Source organism: Microplitis mediator, chromosome 11, assembly GCF_029852145.1.
Source record: "Microplitis mediator isolate UGA2020A chromosome 11, iyMicMedi2.1, whole genome shotgun sequence".
Taxonomy (NCBI): Eukaryota; Metazoa; Arthropoda; class Insecta; order Hymenoptera; family Braconidae; genus Microplitis; species Microplitis mediator.
The window spans coordinates 19,306,086-19,328,926 of NC_079979.1; the positions used below are offsets into that span (position 1 = coordinate 19,306,086).

The 22,841-nt window shown below is 29.4% G+C and overlaps 1 protein-coding gene and 1 non-coding gene across 3 annotated transcripts; one reads left to right on the top strand and one right to left on the bottom strand.

Moving 5' to 3' along the window:
- The first annotated feature begins 10,044 nt into the window (after nucleotides 1-10,044).
- LOC130677387 (E3 ubiquitin-protein ligase MARCHF3-like) lies at nucleotides 10,045-12,951 on the top strand. Of its 2 annotated transcripts, none has more exons than XM_057484131.1 (6): nucleotides 10,045-10,253; nucleotides 10,318-10,389; nucleotides 10,478-10,667; nucleotides 10,751-10,925; nucleotides 12,416-12,606; nucleotides 12,704-12,951. In XM_057484131.1, exons 1-6 carry the CDS (start codon nucleotides 10,211-10,213, stop codon nucleotides 12,885-12,887), a joined length of 855 nt encoding a protein of 284 aa, XP_057340114.1. In that variant the 5' UTR covers nucleotides 10,045-10,210; the 3' UTR covers nucleotides 12,888-12,951. The 2 variants fall into 2 exon arrangements, with proteins under 2 accessions (XP_057340114.1, XP_057340113.1); XM_057484130.1 differs by having other exon boundaries at nucleotides 12,416-12,618; nucleotides 12,704-12,950.
- A 3,360-nt stretch (nucleotides 12,952-16,311) lies between these two features.
- Trnah-gug (transfer RNA histidin (anticodon GUG)) lies at nucleotides 16,312-16,383 on the bottom strand. The gene has a single exon. It is a non-coding gene; the product is annotated as a tRNA-His (tRNA).
- Between the last annotated feature and the right edge of the window lie 6,458 nt (nucleotides 16,384-22,841).

Here is a 22,841-nt window from a genome sequence, read left to right on the forward strand (position 1 = left end):
AAAATGGGCATTGGGTGATGATAAATACAGATATATAATGCATTATATATCCACCACCGCTACACCAGTATTATATATATATCCAATGGGATCTCTTCTTCATTGGACACAAGAAAAGTTGCTAAACGCGTTTTTGTAACCTCGGGACACGTCACCGCGGTAATTATTGTAATCATCCTGATGATTGCGAGTTGTCAAGTTTATTTTATCTAGTTGATTATTCTTTGTATTGTGACATGACACTTCTCGCTATATAAATTATTAAATAAATAAACAATATATTTATATTTACTGTTATTATATTTTATATATGTATTTGAGACTAAAAATTTTTTATGATGTGTCATGATGGTTAATATCGTCGATTTCTAGTTTCTTTAGACAAACAGATGGAATTTTTTTTAGTTTTAGAGATAGGATATGTCAGGTACTATTATCTTTAAGTGCTGAGTAGTTTTGTCCTTTAGAAAATGGAGTAAAAAAATTTTATTCGTGGGAAGATGTTGCGTACTTATGGTCTGGTGTGATTATCTACACCTCTTGAAAGTCCTGGACGAGAAAATCATTTTTTAAGTTTTTTTTTTTTTTTAATAAAAGAAAACTGTCAGTAAATTTTTAATTAAAAATTTTTTTTTTTAAATCTGGAATCAGTGATACGGAGAAAAATTTTCAATATATTGCGAAAAATATAATTCCAATATACCGCGAACCATATATTTAATCATATAAATTCTTTCATATCTAATCAATTATATAGAGACCATATACCATTAATTATATGAGTCAAAATATATGGATATATATATCAAGTTTATTATATTATACTTATAAATTATATATATACTATCCATATATGATAAGAATATATTGAGCATTATATGAGTTAATATATATAGAAAAATACAAAACATTATATACAAGTAAATATATTATGATAAATATATAATCCAATATATGTAAAAAACATATATTTTTCAATATAGATATTTTTGCCGCTGTACATTTATCACATATTCACCATATATTTTTTTATATACTTTTAACAGTATATAGCTTTTCCATGCGGGAGTTCCCATACTATTATAGGAACCATTTCTATAATATTATAGGAACAATTCCTTTAAATTATAGAAACGATTCCTATAATTATAGGAACCATTCCTATAATTATAGGAACCATTCCTATAACGTTATGAGTAGCATTCCTATAATTATAGGTACAGTTCCTATAATTATGGGAAACATTCCTATAATTATAGGAACTGCTCCCATAATTTATGGTCATAATTCCTTTGTTGGTATAGGAAAAAATTTTATAGAATTATGGGAACTGTTATGCGTTTATGCGTATGGGGTAAATTGGGCCACTCAAAATTCCATTTTACCCCAAATGGATTTTTTTCACGTTGATCATAATTACAATTAAATAATTATTTGACAACAAAGAAGTGAAAACAATAAAAAAAATTTTTTTTCAGGTGTCCGTTTTCCCCGTTTTCTAAAGTTAACCCGCCGAAATAAAAGTAACATTTTATTGAAATTTTAAATGTATAAAAGACCTTGAAATTTGACTTTTTCACTATGCAACTCATGACATCAACACATAGACAACAGATGTCGGCTAAAAATGCCAAGCCCAGTATACAGCAGCAACACACACACACTTAGATTAGTAACGTAAATAGCGTCTCAACGACACTGAGACGTCCAACTGTCTGGTAGTTTGCAAAAATAGGATTGTATCGTGTGGGTTTAGTGCGGGGCAATGCGCGACGTAAATTGTATAAACTCCTCAACAAGATTTCCCTCCGAAATTCCAGAGTCCCAAGAACCGTAGAGATGAAGAGCGCTATATATATACATATATATAAATATATATCAAGTGTCACCACGACAGTTTATACACTCCTACGTACATTACAAACGAGTGTAACATGATAAATAGAATGCATAAAATATATTGTAGATGATATACGCACTCAAGATTGATCCCGCATATGCACGTGCACCGATTTTATATCCAACTTTTTTTAAATACTCGCTTTATGATACTGCCGCTTATTTTTTTGTCCATATGCGTTAGTCAAGTCAAGTTTTTTTTTTTAAATATATATCACATACATACACTGTAAAAAATCGGGAGTTTATTCGGAGTGTTCACTGATTTTATTCAAATTTGAATTTACTCCGCTACTCAGAATTCTGGAGTTGGAAAAAAATTACTCTGCCTATGGAGTAAATAGGGAGTGGCCCTAATTTTATCGAAATCCGATTGCACTCCGATTCAGAGTTTTCATGAAAACAAATTTCCCTTTGAGTGAATTTTATTCCAAGGGGATTAAATTAAGTAAACACAGGGTCATCTGCTCTGCACAATATAAAAAATTAGCGGAGTGAATGTGGAGTAAATCCGGAGACTGTTCATTTATTTAAACCTGAATCAGAGTGAATGCGGATTTAAATAGAATCCAGATCACTTCGCTGAAAAAACAAACCTCCTATTTACTCTATAGAGTATATATATGTACACTGTAAAAAGAGCGGTGTTAAAAATGGACTCATTTTTACTCCGCCCGGTGTTAAAATAAAATTACACCGGTGTAGGAGGAGTACTTCACCGGTGTTAAAAATACCGGTGTTAAATCAGGGTAAGCGGTGTAAAAGCGTAGTAGAATCGGTGTAAAAGCGGGGTAACCGGTGTAAAAACGGAGTAATATCGGTGTAAAAGCGGGGTAACCGGTGTAAAAACGGAGTAATATCGGTGTAAAAGCGGAGTAAAACCGGTGTAAAAGCGGGGTAACCGGTGTAAAAGCGGAGTAAATTGCGTCCGCTTGGAGTGTCAACTTTAAAGATTATAAAACACAAAAAATGTCAGTTCTTTATGAAAATTAATAAAAAATATCATTTATTAACAAGTATAGTGTTCGAGTGAGTGAAAATATTCACAAAGTATAATATTTTAACACCGGTAAAGAATATCTACACCGGCGGCGGCGCTATTTTAACACCGGTCTAGAATATTTACACCGGTGGCGGCGTTATTTTAACACCGGTACAGAATATTTACACCGGTGGCGGCGTTATTTTCCCACCGCTTTCAGGGGTAAATTTAACACCTACACCGCTTGGACTTACTCCGGTGATTTTTTACAGTGTAGTAGTAAATATATGCAGGGTAATTTTTTTTTTAAAACTCCGAAACTTCGAGTACGGAGTGAATTCGGATTTAAATAAAATCCGCAATCACACGGAATTGACTCCGAATTTTTAAAAGTGCATTCACTCCGGATTAAACCCTTATGCACTTCGCATTTTTTTTACAGTATATCAAGGAACGCTTTATATTATTCAGTGACAGTAAAAAAATATTTACCGATCCACTACACACTTTGACCACGTGCTTATAAGCTTTGACGAATAATTAAATATTTATTTATTTTTTTAGCATAAACCGTAATTGATTTATATGCAGAATATCAAACGATACAATATCCATACAAATATATATTATATATTATATATTAGTTATTGTACCTTAAGGTTTATAAAAGCATCGTTAGTCCTATCCAGAGAATAAAGTTGTCACGTGTACTGAGCACTTCCGTTTAATATCCATTTGTCTCTCGCTGCATGTCCGAGTATAAGTTTTATATTAGCTTTAGCTATCGCGCTACCTTGCCTTGTTTGTTATATGTTATGAGTTTATAAGCATGAGAAGAAGGTGGCCGTGAGTTGACGTTGTACATATCGAAATTAAATTGATTCGACCAACAACCGGACGTGTAAGTACTGTACTGTACTGCCGGTTCTGGATTTAAATTATATTCAATGTTCAATTTATATCTCACACTGGCGATCACTAATAAAAATAAACAAACCATTTGTACACCATGGAAATTAAATGGCGAATGATTATCATCAGATTGTGGTTAAATTTATAATATTTTTTATAGATACTGTCATTTTAAATATTTATTAATGCGGGCGATCTGTAGTCTCTGCGTGACCGCCAGATATTAAAAATTTTTGAGTCTTTATTATAAGAAAACTTGGATTGAATATTAAAAAATAATTCAGGTCTAAATAAATCTGATTAAATTTAATTTTAGAACATCAGTACAAAAGATCTACTTTTTAAAAATTTATTTTTCTTTTGTAAATCCTCAAAAAATTTTAATTTTGACTTTTCATAACCCGTGTAAAAAAAATTCCAAAAAAGTTCCGCATGTAAAACTTCTAAACATGAGACAGATTAGAACTTTTTTGGAACGTTAGTAATTTCTATGGTAAAAAAATAAGTTTTTATGAGCGAATTTAGAGTAAAAAAATCACGTTCTTGGAAATTTTTTAGAATCTTATATGAACATTCCAAAAAAGTTCCATAATCACCAATTTTGATCTTTTTCAAAAGTTAAAAAAGACGTTCTAAAAACATTCAAAAATGGTCCGAAAATCATAACTTCACAACCTATTATAGAACTAAATAAGGCTTTTTAAAAACATTCCAAAAAAGTTCCAGAATCACCAATTTCAACTTTTTTATGAACTAAAAAAGGCGTTCCAAAAACTTTCCAAAATAATTTCTTTTGCATCTTTTATATAATAAAGACGTTCTAGAAATCTGCCAAAATAGTTCAAAAATCACTACTTTTGAATTTTTTATAGAACTAAAAAAAACGTCCGTAAAAAATTCCAAAAAATTTCCACGTCCTTTTTTGACTCTAAATTCGCTCATAAAAACTTTTTTATACCATCAAAATTCCTAACGTTCCAAAAAAGTTCCATTCGAAGTTCTAATCTGTCTCATGTTTAGAAGTTCTACATGCGGAACTTTTTTATAATCTTTTTGGAACGAATTTTTTTTACAAGGGAATTTGATCATTTTTTTTTTAACCGAAGATCTAAATTTCTGAAGATCTTAATTTTTTTTTCGGGAGTATACTTTTATAATTAATATTTTATATATAACTACATTGTATATAATCTTATATAAATTTTTTTGAAGGCCTGAAAGGAGGAAAATATTAATATCAATAAAATGATCATCAAAAATTTACGGACAATTACTAGCAATAAATTTTCAGCTTAGACCTTTGAATATGCCCTTCGATGTTATAATTTATATAAGGAGATTAATAAGCTATTTATATATTTTAAAGCATAAAAAATTTATGACAATGACAGCAGTAAAGCCGTAATTATATTTTAGGTGATGCTATTTGTGGACGAGGGTGTTCGAACGACAAAACGTAAGCACGTATTCCCAATGGCTACAAAAGACAACGTTGACAGGTGTTGAGAATGGATACTATAAATCCCACATAAGTTTAACTGATGTCAAAAAATATGGCAGTGAGAGTTCTAACCCTAAGGGTTTTTAGTAACTTCTATCTTTGACTTTATGTTCCATTAATATTTTTTTTACATCTTAAAAATCTCTCTATGCCCTGACTGGTGTTTTGTTCGAGTTTATAACGATTTGAAAAATAAAAATCCAATTATTTTTGAGTTGATTTATGTTTCGAAGCCTGTAATTATTTTAAAAAAAATAATCGTAGTACGATTGGTCTGTGAGAGCTCAGTAGTTTAAGTTGCATTGAATTGATTATGAATGAGCTTAGATCCATTCAGTTTGAACGTGACCCAAGCCTTGGGCACGAGTGTCTGTGACTGGTTGACTAGTCGCGGTCACTTTAATTCTAAGAATGATCTAGGTGAAACGCTGGCTAGGAGTTGATGTATCATTTACTGTAAGTTTATTTCACACATGCAACTGTAGTTATTGCGGTGTGTTGAATGCATTTTATTTTTATCAGGGACGTATGTATGCACATACAAGAGGGTATGTAAGGGTGGATGTATGAGTGAGTGAAGATCGACGTGACGTATGCTAGGTGTATGTTCTGAGAGTTATATAGAGTTAAAGTTCTTACGAATGGTAAGAGAGTACTGAAGAATCAACGAGGGTTACCACAGGCTTACTCTGTGTATTTTCAGTAACTAACTATTTCCAGTTGCCTTTAATTAATCTTGAACCAAAAATGTCGTGGGTAAAATGGCAAGCCACCTGGCAGAAATAGCTCTCGAGATGCGGCATCCATTGCTACGGTGCTGAGATGCTGCTCTGGGTTTAAATTCACTAGGGTGAATTTAAAATTAGAGTTTAGTTATATACAGAGTAAAGGGGAAAGGTGAAAAAATTCATTTATCTTGGCACCTGTCGTTGAGAAATAAAATTTCATTTTTTTTTTATTTCAAGTTTTAGTTCCACACGGAAAGAAAATTATGGGAAGTTTTGCTATGCATTATGGGAATGGTTCCCATAATGGTATGGGAATAGTACCTATGCTACTATAGGGATGGTTCCCATATATTATGGGAACTATTCCCATAATAGTATGAGAACCATCCCTATAATATCATAAAATTTTTTTTTCGCACAATAGTGTAGAAATTTCCCAAAATTTGAATTTTCTTGAATGTTTTTGAGCTGACAAAAAATTCTTGTTAAAAATTTTAATATTTTTTTGCCAAATACGATTTTTTTTTTCACTGTTTGAATTTTTGTTTTTATGTTTAATAATATTTCTGTGTATTGTAGAAGTAATTACCACACTTCTTTAAATTAATTTTTTCATGATAATATGGGAAACATTCCCATAATATTATGGGAATGGTTCCTATAAATTATAGGAACCGCTCTCATAATTTATGGTCGTAATTCCTATGATGGTATAGGAAGAAATTTCACAAAATTATGGGAACCGCTGCCATAATTTTCTTTCCGTGCAGGCTTTTTATCGTTTTTTAATTTATGAGTTCATTGTTACGAATTTATTTGGAGTTTCGGAATTTGAAAAAAAAAATCTCTTCGCATATGGAGTGAATAGGGAGTTTTTTTTCGGAAAGTGTTTTCGGAGTCTGGATTTTATTTAAATCCGCATTCACTCCGATTTGGAGTGATATTAAAATAAACTCCCCTTCGGAGTAAATTTAACTTTGAGGGGATTAAATAAATAATCAGTCATCTTAAATTTTATGGGTGAACTGCAATAGAAACAAAGGGGTAAAATAGCACGTTATTTTTTTTTAAATCTATAAAAATTAAAATTTTTGCTCCGATAGTAAATTAAAATTTTTTACGATCCTGAAGCTAGCAGACAATTAAAAATTATTTGATTTTTTTGTGAACAATTAAATTTGAAGAAAAAAAAAAACTAAAAATATGCACATGTAGAAAATTTAAAAGACTACAAGTGCAATTTTTTAAAATATTTTTTTTTTTCATAATTTGTCGGTTTTTAAAAAATCCAAAAATTATTAGACGTCGGCTAATTTCAGTATCATAATTTTTTCACTAATGAATTTAATTTTCAGTGAAAAAATTTTTTCAGTCGAGAAAAAAATAATTGCGCTCAATTTTTTCTAGTCCTCAGAAAATTTATGTCTTCAATTAATAGTGAAAAATAATTAATGATATGATCCTGAAGTTAGCAGACAATTAGTAATTTTTGGATTTTTTTGTTCAACAAATTCATTACAAAAAACAAAAAATAAAAATATGCACTTATAGAAAATTTTAAAAACTACAAGTGCAATTTTTTCAAATATTTTTTTTTTACAGTTTATCGTCTAAAAAAAAATTCAAAATTTATTAGACGTCTGCTAACTTCAGTATCATATTAATATGATCCTGAAGTTAGCAGACAATTAGTAATTTTTGGATTTTTTTGTTCAACAAATTCATTACAAAAAACAAAAAATAAAAATATGCACTTATAGAAAATTTTAAAAACTACAAGTGCAATTTTTTCAAATATTTTTTTTTTACAGTTTATCGTCTAAAAAAAAATTCAAAATTTATTAGACGTCTGCTAACTTCAGTATCATATTAATATGATCCTGAAGTTAGCAGACAATTAGTAATTTTTGGATTTTTTTGTTCAACAAATTCATTACAAAAAACAAAAAATAAAAATATGCACTTATAGAAAATTTTAAAAACTACAAGTGCAATTTTTTCAAATATTTTTTTTTTACAGTTTATCGTCTAAAAAAAAATTCAAAATTTATTAGACGTCTGCTAACTTCAGTATCATATTAATGATCCTGAATTTAGCAGACAATTAAAAATTTTTGGAAGCTATTTTCAACTGGTTAATTACAAAAATTAAAAAAACTAAAAGTATGCACTTGTAGAAAATTAAAAAAACTATAAGTGCAATTTTTTCAAATATTTTTTTTTATAATTTATGGTTTTGAAAAATTCCAAAAATTATTAGATGTCGGCTAACTTCAGAATCATAAATAATTATCGCGCCAAGAAATTCTTTTTTCTGTATTTAAAAAGTATTTTTGACTACAGTTTGTTATTAAAAATAAATATATAAATTTAAAACAACTGACGAGTTGTACATTTGAAATGAGCCATTTAATGAATGTAGAAGTTGAGTAATAGAGTGATAAGTGTAGTACTGTCATTCTCATCCCTTATACTCATATGTTTTTTCTGTTTCTCTGATAGAGTATCTGTCGCAAAGTGTACGTAGTATATAAATCTGAATTGACTTGAATATTTAGTGGTTAAACTTTCTGGCACTGGGGAACCGTGAATTAATTTGTGTATTTATATCCTCTCGATAATTCATAAATGTAATTAGGATCTAACTCTTAATGTTTTGGGCTGCACACATGAGAGTTAATGGCATGGACTAACTGTCTAATCTGATAAACCGTGACGGTTAACGTCCGGCACGGTACGACGATGACGGATTTTGCCATTACATTAAACTTTATTTTTATATTTATTTATTTCATTCATTCTTACATTTCTCCTTACTCTCTTTTCCTCTCTTTTTCTCCCTGCTTGTCTCTTTTCTTCCTCTATCTATTAATAAATTTGCACTAGCTGATCTTAATGATTTAATTCCCAGAGAAACAGCCACACCGGAAACAACTCTCGTACCCAGCACAGGGATTGCGGAAATATTATAACGTCTTAGAACCTGTGAATTTATATTTATAAATTTTTAATTTTATATTAATGTATTACAGTTTGCTGGGTACATTTATCTGACTTCAAATGCTCAAGGAATCGGAAATTTTCGGGTAGTTTTAGTTACTGGTGGCAAGTGTATAGAGGAGTGTGTGATGTTATGTATACGGAAAAGTCCACCCACTGAGTACCGATAGTTTAAACTTGTGCCAAGTACCTAAAATTGCTTTTGGAAAGATCCAACTTGGATGACACGACATTTCCTGGATATAATTTCTAGTTTCCGGTTATACAATATTCAAAATTTCATATATGTAATACTATATACTTTTATATGTAAGTTAAACGGAGAAAATCGAGATGTCATATTTGTATATCCTACATCTTTTATATTTAGAGTATGAAGTAAATAAATTTATTTTTTATACACAGAAAAAAAAGGATTTCTTGACACAAAAAATTTTTACTCGACCCAAAAAAATTTTTTCCCAGCCCAAGAAATTTTTTGCATTATGATTTGAAAACAGAAATTTTCTTATGGCGAGAATGAATTTTCTCAGAGCAAGAAAAAACTTTCTGAGTCAATAAATTTTTTTTTGTCCCAAGAAAATTTTTGTGTTCAATTTATAATACAAAAAAATTCTTGCGCCCAGAAATTCTTTTTTTTTGTGTATGTATTTATTACCGGTAAGTTAATTTTCGAATTTTCTGACCAACATAAAAAATTTTTGTACCCAAAAATTTTTGAAAAGTGGGTCCAGTTAAATAATTTTTGAATTTACACAGAAAAGGACTTTTCGGCGCGAAAAATTTTGAATTGTTTCAGGAATTTTTTTGTATTATGAATTGAAAAAAAAATTTTTTTTAGGGCGAGAAAAATTTTCTTGAGTGAGAAAAAATTTATTTTAAATTGATCCTGATTTTATTTATCTAAAATTTATGGAAAAATTAATTTAATTAATTAGACAGCTAAATTCTATTTTTTTTAATTTTGATTTCACTTTCAGTTTATAAAAAAAAAAAAAAAAAAAAAAAACGAACGTCTTTTATTTAACAACACAATGTAGGTCAATATTAAATTTAAAAATATTTATCCTTCAGTAATTTATTTTTTTTTTTTTTTAGTAATTGGTTATCATAAATTATTAAAAATTATCAGTGAATAAATTTTGTTAATAGTAGAGCTTTAGGAATGGAAGCTTTGTTTTGGTCTTGATGTCCAACGTCGAGCTGGAAAATCCGGAGAATGCTCCGACAGGTTAGAATTTAAATAATATTTTAGCAAAATTAATTAACATTAAAATAAAATATAAAATTGTTAGGTCAAGTAGAGATACCAGAAAATGAGCCCGTGATACCGCGATCCCGGTCTTTGTTCTCAAGACTAGAATATGGTGATAAAAATAACCAAATTTATATTTTTATTTGCTTCAAAGTATGACTAAATTTATCAAGCGATATTTATTTTAAAAATATTTATAGACGAATCACATCTATCAACAACAGATATATGTAGGATTTGTCATATGGGCGGATTCCCCGCGGTGACAGTGCAACGTCCAATGTGGGAATGGCCCAAGCAAACATCACCATCCACCGTAAGACAAGTTGATAGCCAGATATCAACTTTGTCTTCCTACGCGTACCTGGGGCCTTTGATATCAGCCTGCAAGTATGTTGTCAGACAGTAAACAAACACTTATTCTCTCAATAACACTCAATATAATAATAATAACAATGATAAATTTAATTCAGATGTCGGGGAACAGTCGGATTAGTTCACGCCGAATGTCTCGAGCGCTGGTTAACTGAGTCAGGGCACTCTTGTTGCGAATTATGCGGCTATAAGTACTTAACAAAACGAGTTCCACGTCATGGAATGCTGCAGAGTGTTTGGATTTGGTTCAATACTGTCATTGCTACGAGACAGGTTTTTCTATCAAAAATTAATCAATCGTCTCGGGGAAAAACGACCCGGGTCAAAAATATAACTTGATTCAGATTTTCTTCACCTTACTTTCTTTTTAAGTTATCGATTTGCCGACGATTTTCGATAAGATCTCGATTTTTTCAACTTAAATTAAATTTTTTTCAACTTTTTGAACGTTTTTCATCTTAGTTTCAACTTATTTGTATTTATTGATCTTAGTTTGAACTTATTCGTCTTTACTTCGAGCACGATAGTCATTCACTTTACTTTTGACTTGCTGAACCAAGTCGAAAAAAAGTTATTTATTCGCTTTACTTTCTCCTTAATATATCAAAATTATTTCACCTTAGTTTTGACTTTTTCGCCTTATAAGTTAAATCGAATAAGTCTACCCGGATCAAAAATAAAACTTGATTTAGACTTGGTTTACCAAGTCGAAATTTGGAGCCGTTTTTCATAAGACTAACTCGACTTTTTTTTACGGAGATATGAAATACATTGAGTTTTCGCCTTGGTTTAGACTTAACTGGCTTACTTAGTCACGATTTAAGACGAAAAAGTTGAAATCAAGTCGAAATTGACTTGGTTTAGACTTATTCGACTTAAAATATAAGGTGAAAAAGTCTAAATCAAGTCGAAATTGATTTGATTTAGACTTATTCGACTTAAATTATGAGACGAAAAAGTCAAAACTACGGTGACATTATTTTTATAAATTAAGGCGAAAGTAAGGCGAATAAATGACTTTTTTTCGACTTGATTCAGCAAGTCAAAAGTAAAATGAATGGCTATTATGCTAGAAGTAAAGACGAATAAGTTGAAACTAAGATCAAAAAGTACGAATAAGTTGAAATAAGTCGTAACTAAGATGAAAAAAGTTGAAAAAGTTGAAAAAAATTTAATTTAAGTCGAAAAGATCGAGATGTTATCGAAAAATCGTCGGCAAATCGATAACTTCAAAAGAAAATAAGGTAAAACGAGCCTGAATGAAGTTTTATTTTTGACCCGGGTAAAGCAGGTCAATTTCGACTTGACTTTTTCTTCTTAAATCGTGACTAAGTAAGCCAGTTAAGTCTAAACCAAGGCGAAAATTCAATGTATTTTATGTCTCCGTAAAAAAAAGTCGAGTTTGTCTTGTGAAAAACGGCTCCGAATTTCGACTTGGTAAACTAAGTCTAAATCAAGTTTTATTTTTGATCCGGGGAGACATTTTTTTTGTTTAAAACATTTTTAGTTACAGTTTGTAAAAAATTATGGGACAAATTGATCAGCTTGAACGTGGAGCGAATTCTAGAATTCGAGTTAAAATTTTTTTTTTTTACAATCGCGATCTATTTGATCCCAGAGTCAGTTTTCTCTAGTTCTCAATTAAATAATTCAGATAAAAATTTTTTTAACTGAAAATCCTGATGTGATCAACTTCCCCAATTTTGCCTCAGATTACCCTGTAATTAATAGAATAAATAACTAACTGACTAATTTGTCAGCAGATGATCCTAGATGTCTTGTATCTTATCGTAACAACTCCGCTGGCACTTTTTTCAATTTACATCTGCGCACTGGCGTTGAAGATGATTTTAAATAGCGGTTTTTACGAGGTGCCGTGGATGATCGTCGCAATGCTGCCTACATGCTCACTGACGTTAGTTGCTTACTGGAGCTGGATAATAACACTCGGCAGGTACATTAGCAGGTGACTAAAGTCCTCCATATAATTTAAAATATACAACAGCTTACTCTTAAAATATTTATTCTTCCGCAAATATTTAATTATGAAGACTTCATGGAAGACGTTGGCGTAGATTTTGGCGCACTAATTTTGTGGTAAGACTGTTACCTAACGATCCAAGTTCTCCGGACAATGATAATGAACAAGCGGTCGCTGATGCTCGAAGACAAGAAGAACAAAGAATAATTGAAGAACAAGAAGATCTTGAAGATTTGCTCCAATTGGCATTTTGAGGTCACATATTAATTTATGATAAATTATTTTCAATAAATTTATTATATATACCGCGTTTAATTTATTTTTATTCTACAGTAAATACATTAAGTACACTGTAAAAAATTAGCGGAGTGAACGTGGAGTAAATCCAGAGTGGATGACTGATTATTTATTTAATCCCTCGGAGTAAATTTCGCTCCGAAGGGGAGTTTATTTTAAAATTCATATTCCGAATTGGAGTGATAGCGGATTTTATTTAAATTCAAATTCACTCCGACACTCGGAGTTCCGGATTTTTAGAGAAGATCGCTGCGCATATGGAGTAAATGCGGAATTTGTTTTTCCGGCGGAGTGATTTCGGAGTGATCTTGATTTTTTTAAAATAAAATTTTCCATTCCAATTGCATTTTTTTAAAAGTTACTTTATTACACTGTAAAAAATTAGCGGAATGAACGTGGAGTAAATCCGGAGTGGATGACTGTTTATTTATTTAATCCCCTCGGAGTAAATTTCGCTCCGAAGAGGAGTTTATTTTGAAATTCAAACTCCGAATCGGAGTGAATGCGCATTTTATTTGAATTCAAATTTACTCCGTCACTCAGATTTCCGGATTTTTACAAAAGATCGTTCCGCATACGGAGTAAATATGGAGTTTATTTTTCCAGCGGAGTGATTTCGGATTAAATCCGGAGTGATTTAAACTCCGAATCGGAGTGAATGCGGATTTAAATGAAATCCAGATCACTCCGAAATCACTCCACTAAAAAAAAACTTCCTATTTACTCCGTAGACGGAATGATTTTTTTCAAACTCCGGAACTCCGAGTGACGGAATGAATTCGAATTGAACTAAAATCCGTAATCACTCGGAATTTTTTACAGTATTATTATTATTATTACTGTAAGCAAACCTATAAATATTAATGGTTTCGTGATTCTGGTGATATAATCTCTGTAGGAATTAAAAAAAAAATGTGTATAAACATAAATATAAATATATAAGATTGTTGAGGCTGTTGAATAGCTAAAGCTTCGTGTCATGATAGGTTTTGTTGATAGTATGTATAAACTAAAGAACCGATCGTTCTTATGGATATGCCCAGTCACGGAGACGCGGTTGCGGGTGTAACAATCACCGGTCTCGGTAACATTATCTCTCCTCGTCCTTTACTATTATATATGTATACTAACGTAGTAAAGTTGCGAATCGGTAATGTAGATGTAGGCATAGATGAAGATGAAGATGTTGAGTAAGAATAAGAGTAAGAGTAAGAGTAAGAGTATGAGCGGGCATGAGATATTAAACCCCGGAGGAATATCCTGATACCAGCGTAATGCTGAATAAGGTGTACCTACACCGTGTAATGTACATGGAGAAGCGATGATAGGAAAATAAAATAATAAATAAAAGTAGTGTACGTTTAGTTGTACCACAGAGAGAATTCAAATTGGCTTTGGTAAGTGAACTCTCTCGTCATGGTACAACGATGATATACGCTTGACAACCGTCCAAGTACTATAACACACGATACTGGGCATTATCGCGCATTAAAATGTAAACTTGCTCATCGCATATAAACTCTGTAACGATCGTAAGGGTTCTCAACTTACCCCTTTTTTATTTAAGCAATAGAAATTTAAAAACGTAGGAAAAAATTTTTAGATCTCAGATCTACACGAATCTGCATAGATCCAAATAGATCTATTGCTATGAATGTGGATCTAAAATAAGATTTATAATGATCTAATTTTTGCATTATTTTGATTCGTAGATCAAGATAAAGAGTCAAATTATCCGGGAAATTTGAAATTTTGAAGAAAAAACAAAATTTCGAGACTTAACAAAAAATGACGAATTTCAGATCTACATAAATCTGAATCTGCTATATATATTTGTTATATTTTTGAATACTATGGAAAAATTTGTCATTATTAAAATTATCATTTTTTGGTTTAATTAAAATGAAAAAAATTGCTATTCATGTGGATCTAAAATAAGAATATTGATCTAATTTTTGCGTTATTTTGATTCCTAGATAAAATGTAAACTTGCTCATCGCATATAAACTCTGTAACGATCGTAAGGGTTCTCAACTTACCCCTTTTTTATTTAAGCTTGCTTCATATATATATATATATATATATACATATATGAGTATATATATGTGTGCATTGAGAAACTCGTAAAAGAGTAGCTAAGAGCTGACGAAAAATAAAAATAATAATTAATATATTGTAAGAATAAAAATAAAAATTTAAAACCCGAGAGGATGCGTTACTTAAAGATTTTATTGAGTCGTTATCAAAGATTATATTATATACACTTGTGTGTATTCAGGAAGGAATCAATCTTTGCTCGATACTATTTTTGATTTCGCACTTAATATATATCAAAGAATATGTTTTATTGGAGAATTCATTTAAATGGCTGTAATTTTCGACGGTCGATTGAGAACTTATAGGCTTCATTTTTATTGGAGGTAAAGATTTTTGTTTGTTTTTTAACATGGATTTTTTTTGGTTATTTATGAAGAGAAACTTAAGACCGAGCATCTGCAATGCTGTCACGTTTCAGGTTTCTCTTTTACTTCAATCCGTTGTAAACATCTCAATTTGCTTAAGATGTCCTGCACGATGCCTAAAGTGCATTGACGATAACGCCTAAAACGTATTTTTAGTATCAGTATTAGTATAGTCGGAGGTTAAAATATGTGATATCTCTCACTATAAATATTATATATTTTTTTTTATTTTATTTATTTAAAATACTACCAATTATTTCAAGGTAAAGTTTATATCGGCTTCTGAAATTTATCGTCAATGATAAAATTATCTTTTTCCCACTCATATATTTTATATTTTTATTCTTCAATTTTTTAACATTAATCCCAATAAAATTCATCTATTTAATGTAGGCAATTTATTTTCATTCACTTATAGATGCACTTTAATTAAAATAAAAAATTTTTTTCAAGTTGTCCATAATGGAACAGTTATAAAATCCCTCGGATATCTCTCTGATTTCCAATACAATTTGAATATCTATTAGATATATATTTAATTTAATCATTTCCATGCAAATTTTTTTCTAATTTATACTGAAATTTATTTGGAATAAAAAAATAAATTTTTCAATTAAAAAAAAAAAATTATAAATCGCGTCTTAGCTGTGATTTTTTGATGGACTCGTGCCAAGTACTACTTAAATTTGAAACAGTAATTATTTATACTGACGCAAGTGTACATAGAAAATAATTGAATATAAATAAAAAAAAATTTTAATAAATAAATAAAAAATATTTTTTATGGGGCCGCTTAAATGAAAATCTTGTAAAAAATCAGAATATCGAGTTTTAAATGATATTTCTGTTGTGGAAAAGGTGTAAAAAAATTGATAGAGGAAGAAAAAAAATAAACTTCCTCTGTGACAATGAGAATCATTGCTGTGACCAGGATTCGAACCTGGGTTGCTACGGCCACAACGTAGAGTCCTAACCGCTGGACGATCACAGCTGATGGAAGTTATGGAAACCGGATCATTTTATTTTGTTGATACTTTTACTCCCTACTCTAGATGTTCTATCAACCGTAACGACATGAGATAAATCAATACTGTTAGTAAGACTGTAACTTAAGTATAAATCTTTTTAATAAGTTGATATTAAATGACAGAAATTTTTGCTTTAGAATAGTTTTTTGAGGATATTTTGTGTCAAATATTTATACTAGATAATTTAATGATAAGAAACATTGTATTTCATGAAACATAAATATTTTTGTATATCTAATGCTTATCTGCATTAAAACTTGAGATAAATATTTATAATACAAACAATGAGGGTACAAGATCGTAATTTTTATTTATAATACCGGGAAAAAATAATTTTGATCTACGGAGACCTAAATCTTGGGTCTAATTTTATCATTATAGATTTATGTAGATCAAAATTTATCAAGGCAAATTATCAAATTTTAGATTTCAATAGAAATTTAAAAACGTAGGAAAAAATTTTTAGATCTCAGATCTACACGAATCTGCATAGATCCAAATAGATCTCTTGATAATCATGTGGATCTAAAATAAGATTTATATTGATTTAATTTTTGCATTATTTTGATTCCTAGATCAAGATAAAGAGACAAATTATCCGGGAAATTCAAAATTTTGACGAAAAAACAAAATTTCGAGACCTTATAAAAAATTAAAAATTTCAGATCTGCATAAATCTGAATCTCTTATATATTTGTTATATTTTTGAATCCTATGGAAAAATTTGTCATTATTAAAATTATCATTTTTTGGTTTAATTAAAATGAAAAAAATTGATATTCATGTGGATCTAAAATAAGAATATTGATCTAATTTTTGTATTATTTTGATTCCTAGATCAAAAATAAAGAGCCAAATTATCCGGGAAATTCAAAATTTTGACGAAAAAACAAAATTTCGAGACCTCATAAAAAATTGAAAATTCCAGATCTACATAAATCTGAATTTTTTATATATATTTGTTATATATTTGAATACGATGAAAAAATTCGTCATTATTAAAATTATCAGTTTTTGGTTTAATTAAAATGAAAAAAATTGATATTCATGTGGATCTAAAATAAGATTTATATTGATCTAACTTTTGCATTATTTTGATTCCTAGATCAAAAATAAAGAGTCAAATTATCCGGGAAATTCAAAATTTTGACGAAAAAACAAAATTTCGAGACCTTATAAAAAATTAAAAATTTCAGATCAACATAAATGTGAATTTCTTATATATATTTGTCATATTTTTGAATACTATGGAAAAATTTGTTATTATTAAAATTATGATTTTTTGTTTTAATTAAGCGAGATCTGAACTTTCTTCTCTATCACACTCAAGTCAACAAACGGAACCATCCTTGTTGCACTTGCGCAGTAAATGGAAACTTTGTCCACGTTTTTCTCTTAATCAAATGAATAATTTTCAAAAATCAAAACGTAGACTGATAGTTTATAGAGTAATGCATCGAGCCTCGTTCTTAGTTTTGCGTTTAGAGGTTTAGTTTGAGAAAAGCTTTACAAAAATTACTATAAACCCTCCTTAAAATAAAAAAAAAAAATTTTTTTTATAATTTCGTTGATTGGAAAACAATAAAAATAGATCAAGATTATTCACTGAATTAAAATAGTAATATTAGTTCCAGCGGATGTTTCTTCCTTCATTTCCTTCAATTAGAAAATTAGCATTTAAGTAGTAATGACGTGAATTCCGTAAGTTATTTTGAAATAATAATAAACATTAAGAAGTTTGAATAAAAATTAAATTAATATAATAATTAAACGAGATTCTTCGCAGTTCAATTATTTGTTAATTAAATAAACTATAATAAATTTAAAACTTGAATGTATTAATTAGCTAACTATATAATTAATTAATTAATTAATTAATTAACTAATTAAATACGGTTTAAAGAAATAATTGGAGGCTAAAAAAATCTATTTATTTATTTCGTCTGGACAGAATCTCGTTCGTTGAACTAAAAATCTGGAATATCTTGTTCACGCTTATGTTTTAAAATTTATAACATCTCTCAAGCTTCCGGATATTATTAGATCCCTTTATTTAAGTGTCAAATTAAATAACAAATAAAAATAGAAATTCATGTAAACATTTTACTTATTTTTATATCAAGTTATAAATAAATTTATTTAAAAAATTATATTTTTTTATTTTATTAAATTATTCCTACATTTTTTTTTTTTTTTTTTTTTTTGAGGTGGTAGTTTCTGAATATTCAATGTCAAGGAGGGTTGATTGACTGTGTCAGACTCACGACAGGATAATTATCCAGCTTAAACTCATGTTACTGTCACGATTGATTTTCCCTGGACGCCCTTCCATATTTACGACAAGACTACCAGAATAATTTACATATTTCCGGGCAAAGCCCTTTTTTTCATCAATCCACACTTTACTGACACGTGTTTCAAATCACTCATCGGTTAATTTCTCACACAAAATCGTAAGAAAATTTATTAAATTACATTTCGCCTTTAACCCCATTAGGGCGACCCTAAAAAACCGACTAATTTTTTTTTTTCGAATTAAAATTTCGCGATTTTCCGCGCTGTCTTAACTTTCAAAAAATCTATAAATCAAAAATTTCAAAAACCGAATTTTCGAAAAAAAATTATTTTAGTGCAATTGAATCGTTTATTTGAGAAACCTCATAAGTCAAGAAAACAAAATTTTTCAGGAAACACAAAAAACATTTTTTTGGAAAAACTTGACGTTCAAATAATAAATTAATAATTGAGTACAATAATGTTAGCGTCTCTGAAAAAAATTCCAACAAGAAAAATTTAATTTTTTAACTGAAACTACTTAACAAAATTATTTAAAGTTGATAGACTTATGGGGTTTCTCAACCAAACGGAAAAAAAAGTTATTAAATGATTGTTTTTTTAGATGTTTCCACTCAAATCATTTATTACACTAATAAAATGAAGTATTAAATATGTATTTGAACACTGAGACTCAGAAATTACAAAAAATTATAATTAATTTAAACATTTTAATTAGTCATATAACAGTCAACAATAAAACAACATTTTAAATTAATTTCTCAAAAAAGCGCGAATTTTAAATAAAAAAAAAAAAATTATTTCTGTAAAACTAAAACTGCGTATGTTTATTTGAGTCATTGACTTATGGGGTTTCTCAATTAAATGAAATTGCTGTCACCCCGTTGATTTTTTTTAACGCTGATTTGATGCATATTCTGATTGATTTCTATGGAGGGACATCCAAAGAACCCAAAAATGCAAAAAAACCCACCCGAGTCAAAATTAAAACAGTAGTTTGAGCCTCCAAAGCCTCAGTTCTTTTGATGTTGCACTTGCCGCTGAATATAATATGTTATTTAAGTCCTCGATGTCCTAAAAGTAGCGTATGAAGGAGTAAATCACCTTTTTAAAATGGTATTTTAACCCTCCATGGCCTACCATTTATTTTAAAATGCTATTTAAGTCCTCGATGTCCTAAACGAAGCGCATGGAGGACTTAATCACCTTTTTAAAATGGTATTTTAACCCTCCATGGCCTACCATACTTTTAATCTGTAACTTCGAATGAGCTCAATTCTTTAGCATGATATTATTGTTATACATAAAGATATTTCCAACTGATCGTGAGCGTCCGAGTAGCAGTGCGGCAGTGGTTGTGCTTCATATTCGTAAGGTCGTGGTTTCGAATCCCGGCGGCAGCAGATTATTTTTCAGCAGGTTTTTTCAAATTCTTCGGCAGTTTCCGTTTTCCAGTATAATTCATTGATCATATACTAATAAGTCAAAGGCTCTAATTATTCAATTCGAATTTCGAATGACATAGTACTATTCTATTCGAACGCCTACTCATATTAGTTTAGCTATTATTATTAATATTTTAAATTTTGTTATTTTTTAACTCATAACAGAACATTTACTGCTAAGAAATTCTTTTTGGAATTTTTAAATTTCAAATTTTTTTCGATCATGGCAGCCATTAGTGGCCCCCTTTTCCCTTCTGTTTCTTTACCAATTGTACGCGATCCGATGAGAGTCTTACTCGATTTATAAATTTAGGCTCTGGAGGCTTATTTTACCTTTTTAAAAAGATGATTTGAACCTAAACTTGGTAAAAGCGGACAAAGTTACCACGTTTAGGTTCAAATTACCTTTTTAATGCATGGATCTTCATATTCTAAAAAGATGATTTGAACCTCCTTACCCTCATGTAGGATTTGGAGGCTCAAATCACCTTTTTAATTTTGACTCGGGCAATTTCGTAAAAAACATCTTATGGGATTTCTCAAATAAACGATTCAATTACATTACATAGAATATATAAATGATATATAAATTTAATCATAAAATATAAATTTTTCACACTGAAATTTCAAAATTTTCCGAGTACGATATTTTGGATGTTTTCTTTTAATTTTCTTTCGTAACGAAATTTAAATTAGGGGAGGGTGGGGCAGAGCGGCCCCCCTAAGCCAATTATTATTTTTTGTGGCTTTCAATCATAAGATCACTTTACTTTTGTCCTATTTCGAACAAATTTATGGACATTTTGCCAAAATTCTGAAAAAAAAATTTTTTTTTTTGTGGGGCAGAGCGGCCCCCCTCCAAAAAGTGATAAAAAAAATTTTTTTTTTCGTTTTTTTTTTTTTTAAATTGTTTTCATCATTAAGAATGTATTTCTTTCTCTTGACAACTATTTTTGGTTTTATATTACTCGAAAAAAATTTTTTAAAGCGTAAAAAATCGTTCACTCTCGATTACCTTAATTACTAATTGTTATTTAATAAAAAAAAAAATCAATTCTATAATTTTACTTTATTTCAAAAATTTATCAACTAAAAAAAAAAATTTAATTTTTATAAATTTTTAGTGACCAAATTTGCCTCTTACATAGAGAAACGGTCGAAAAATATGAAAAAATAATTTTTTCGGAAGTATCGGCTGGTCCATTTTGCCCCAGGTGTTATGCATAGGGCTAGAAATGTGGAATTATAATATTTTTTTTTTAATTTGACGATAAAAATATGAAAAAATCACTTTTTCAAAATTTTGGGCTTGTCCATTTTGCCCCAAATGTCATGCGTAGGGGTAAAAATGCGCAAACATATCGGATTTATAGTAATTAGTCGAAAAAAAAAAAATTTTTTTTTTGGTCAAAATTTCAGGGGGGCCGCTCTGCCCCATGGGGGCCGCTCTGCCCCACCCTCCCCTAATTATTTTATGCACGAAAATATTGAATGTGTGAGGTGTGAAATGTAAAATTAATTAAATTTATATATTTAATATATAAAAAAAAAATAGAGATCATACAATTGGATCAAATTGAAATTTATTTTATAAATTTTCAATAAATAACTCCCTACGCATTTTCTCCACAGATTTATATATAATATATATATGTATGTGTATTCCAAAAATAATTCATGAGTCTCGCGGCAACATTGGCCGGAATACGAAACCAGAAGTAACGCCAAAAGGCATCTGGTTTTGCGGCAGGAAAAATATAATAACACCACGTGCACTAGCTACGATCTGGCTCTTTCTTTTGCGCTTTACATCACCGAAACGAACCCGAAAAAATAAAAAACCTATAATAATAATTATAAAAAGAAGCATAACAAACTCGAAGGACACATTTCGATAAATACTTTTTTTTTTAAATTGCAGAGCAACAAAATAAAAAAAATTTATCTAGTGAATTCTCAGGATACTCATTTATTTTTAACCCCAACAAAAATTTAACATCACTTGTATGTTAAATTAAAAGGAATTAAAAAATAACAGGGCGTTAAATTTATTTGAGTGAACCCTGAAACAAATTTCTATATACCCGCATGCGAATGAAGGACTCGAAAAACCGCTTAACTTATTTTTAATTTATCTGAAGCGTAAAATAAACTGCGAAAAAAAATTATCAATTTTATTCTATTCAACGTAAACTATTTTTAAAAAATAAAATACGAAAATTTATTTTATTTGCTGGGTTTAAATTTGTCAGTATTGTGGATATGAATTGTTAAGTCCATTGAACTCATGGATAATTTGACAATAAGTAATACTAGACACTAGACACCCAAGTGTCGGTACTTATTGCTAATTTAACGTAATAGCAATCACTTTAAATCCGGTTGTCATTAAGTATTTTACTTTATCCTCCATACAAAGCTATTTTATCACATATTTATCTTATATTGATCTCAACATGTTTTCATATTTAGCGTAATAAAAATGTGTTAATTATTAATTGAATTTAATTAAAAAAAAGTCATTAAGATTAAATTAATTATAAATTTTTTTAATGCGACATTGAGATCACCTTCGCTTGCAATTACGTTCATAATTCAAATATTTATGACCAACGAGTTTGACAGAAATTAATTAATTATTTTTTTATGTGGAATTAAAAATTTCAAATGATAAATTGAGA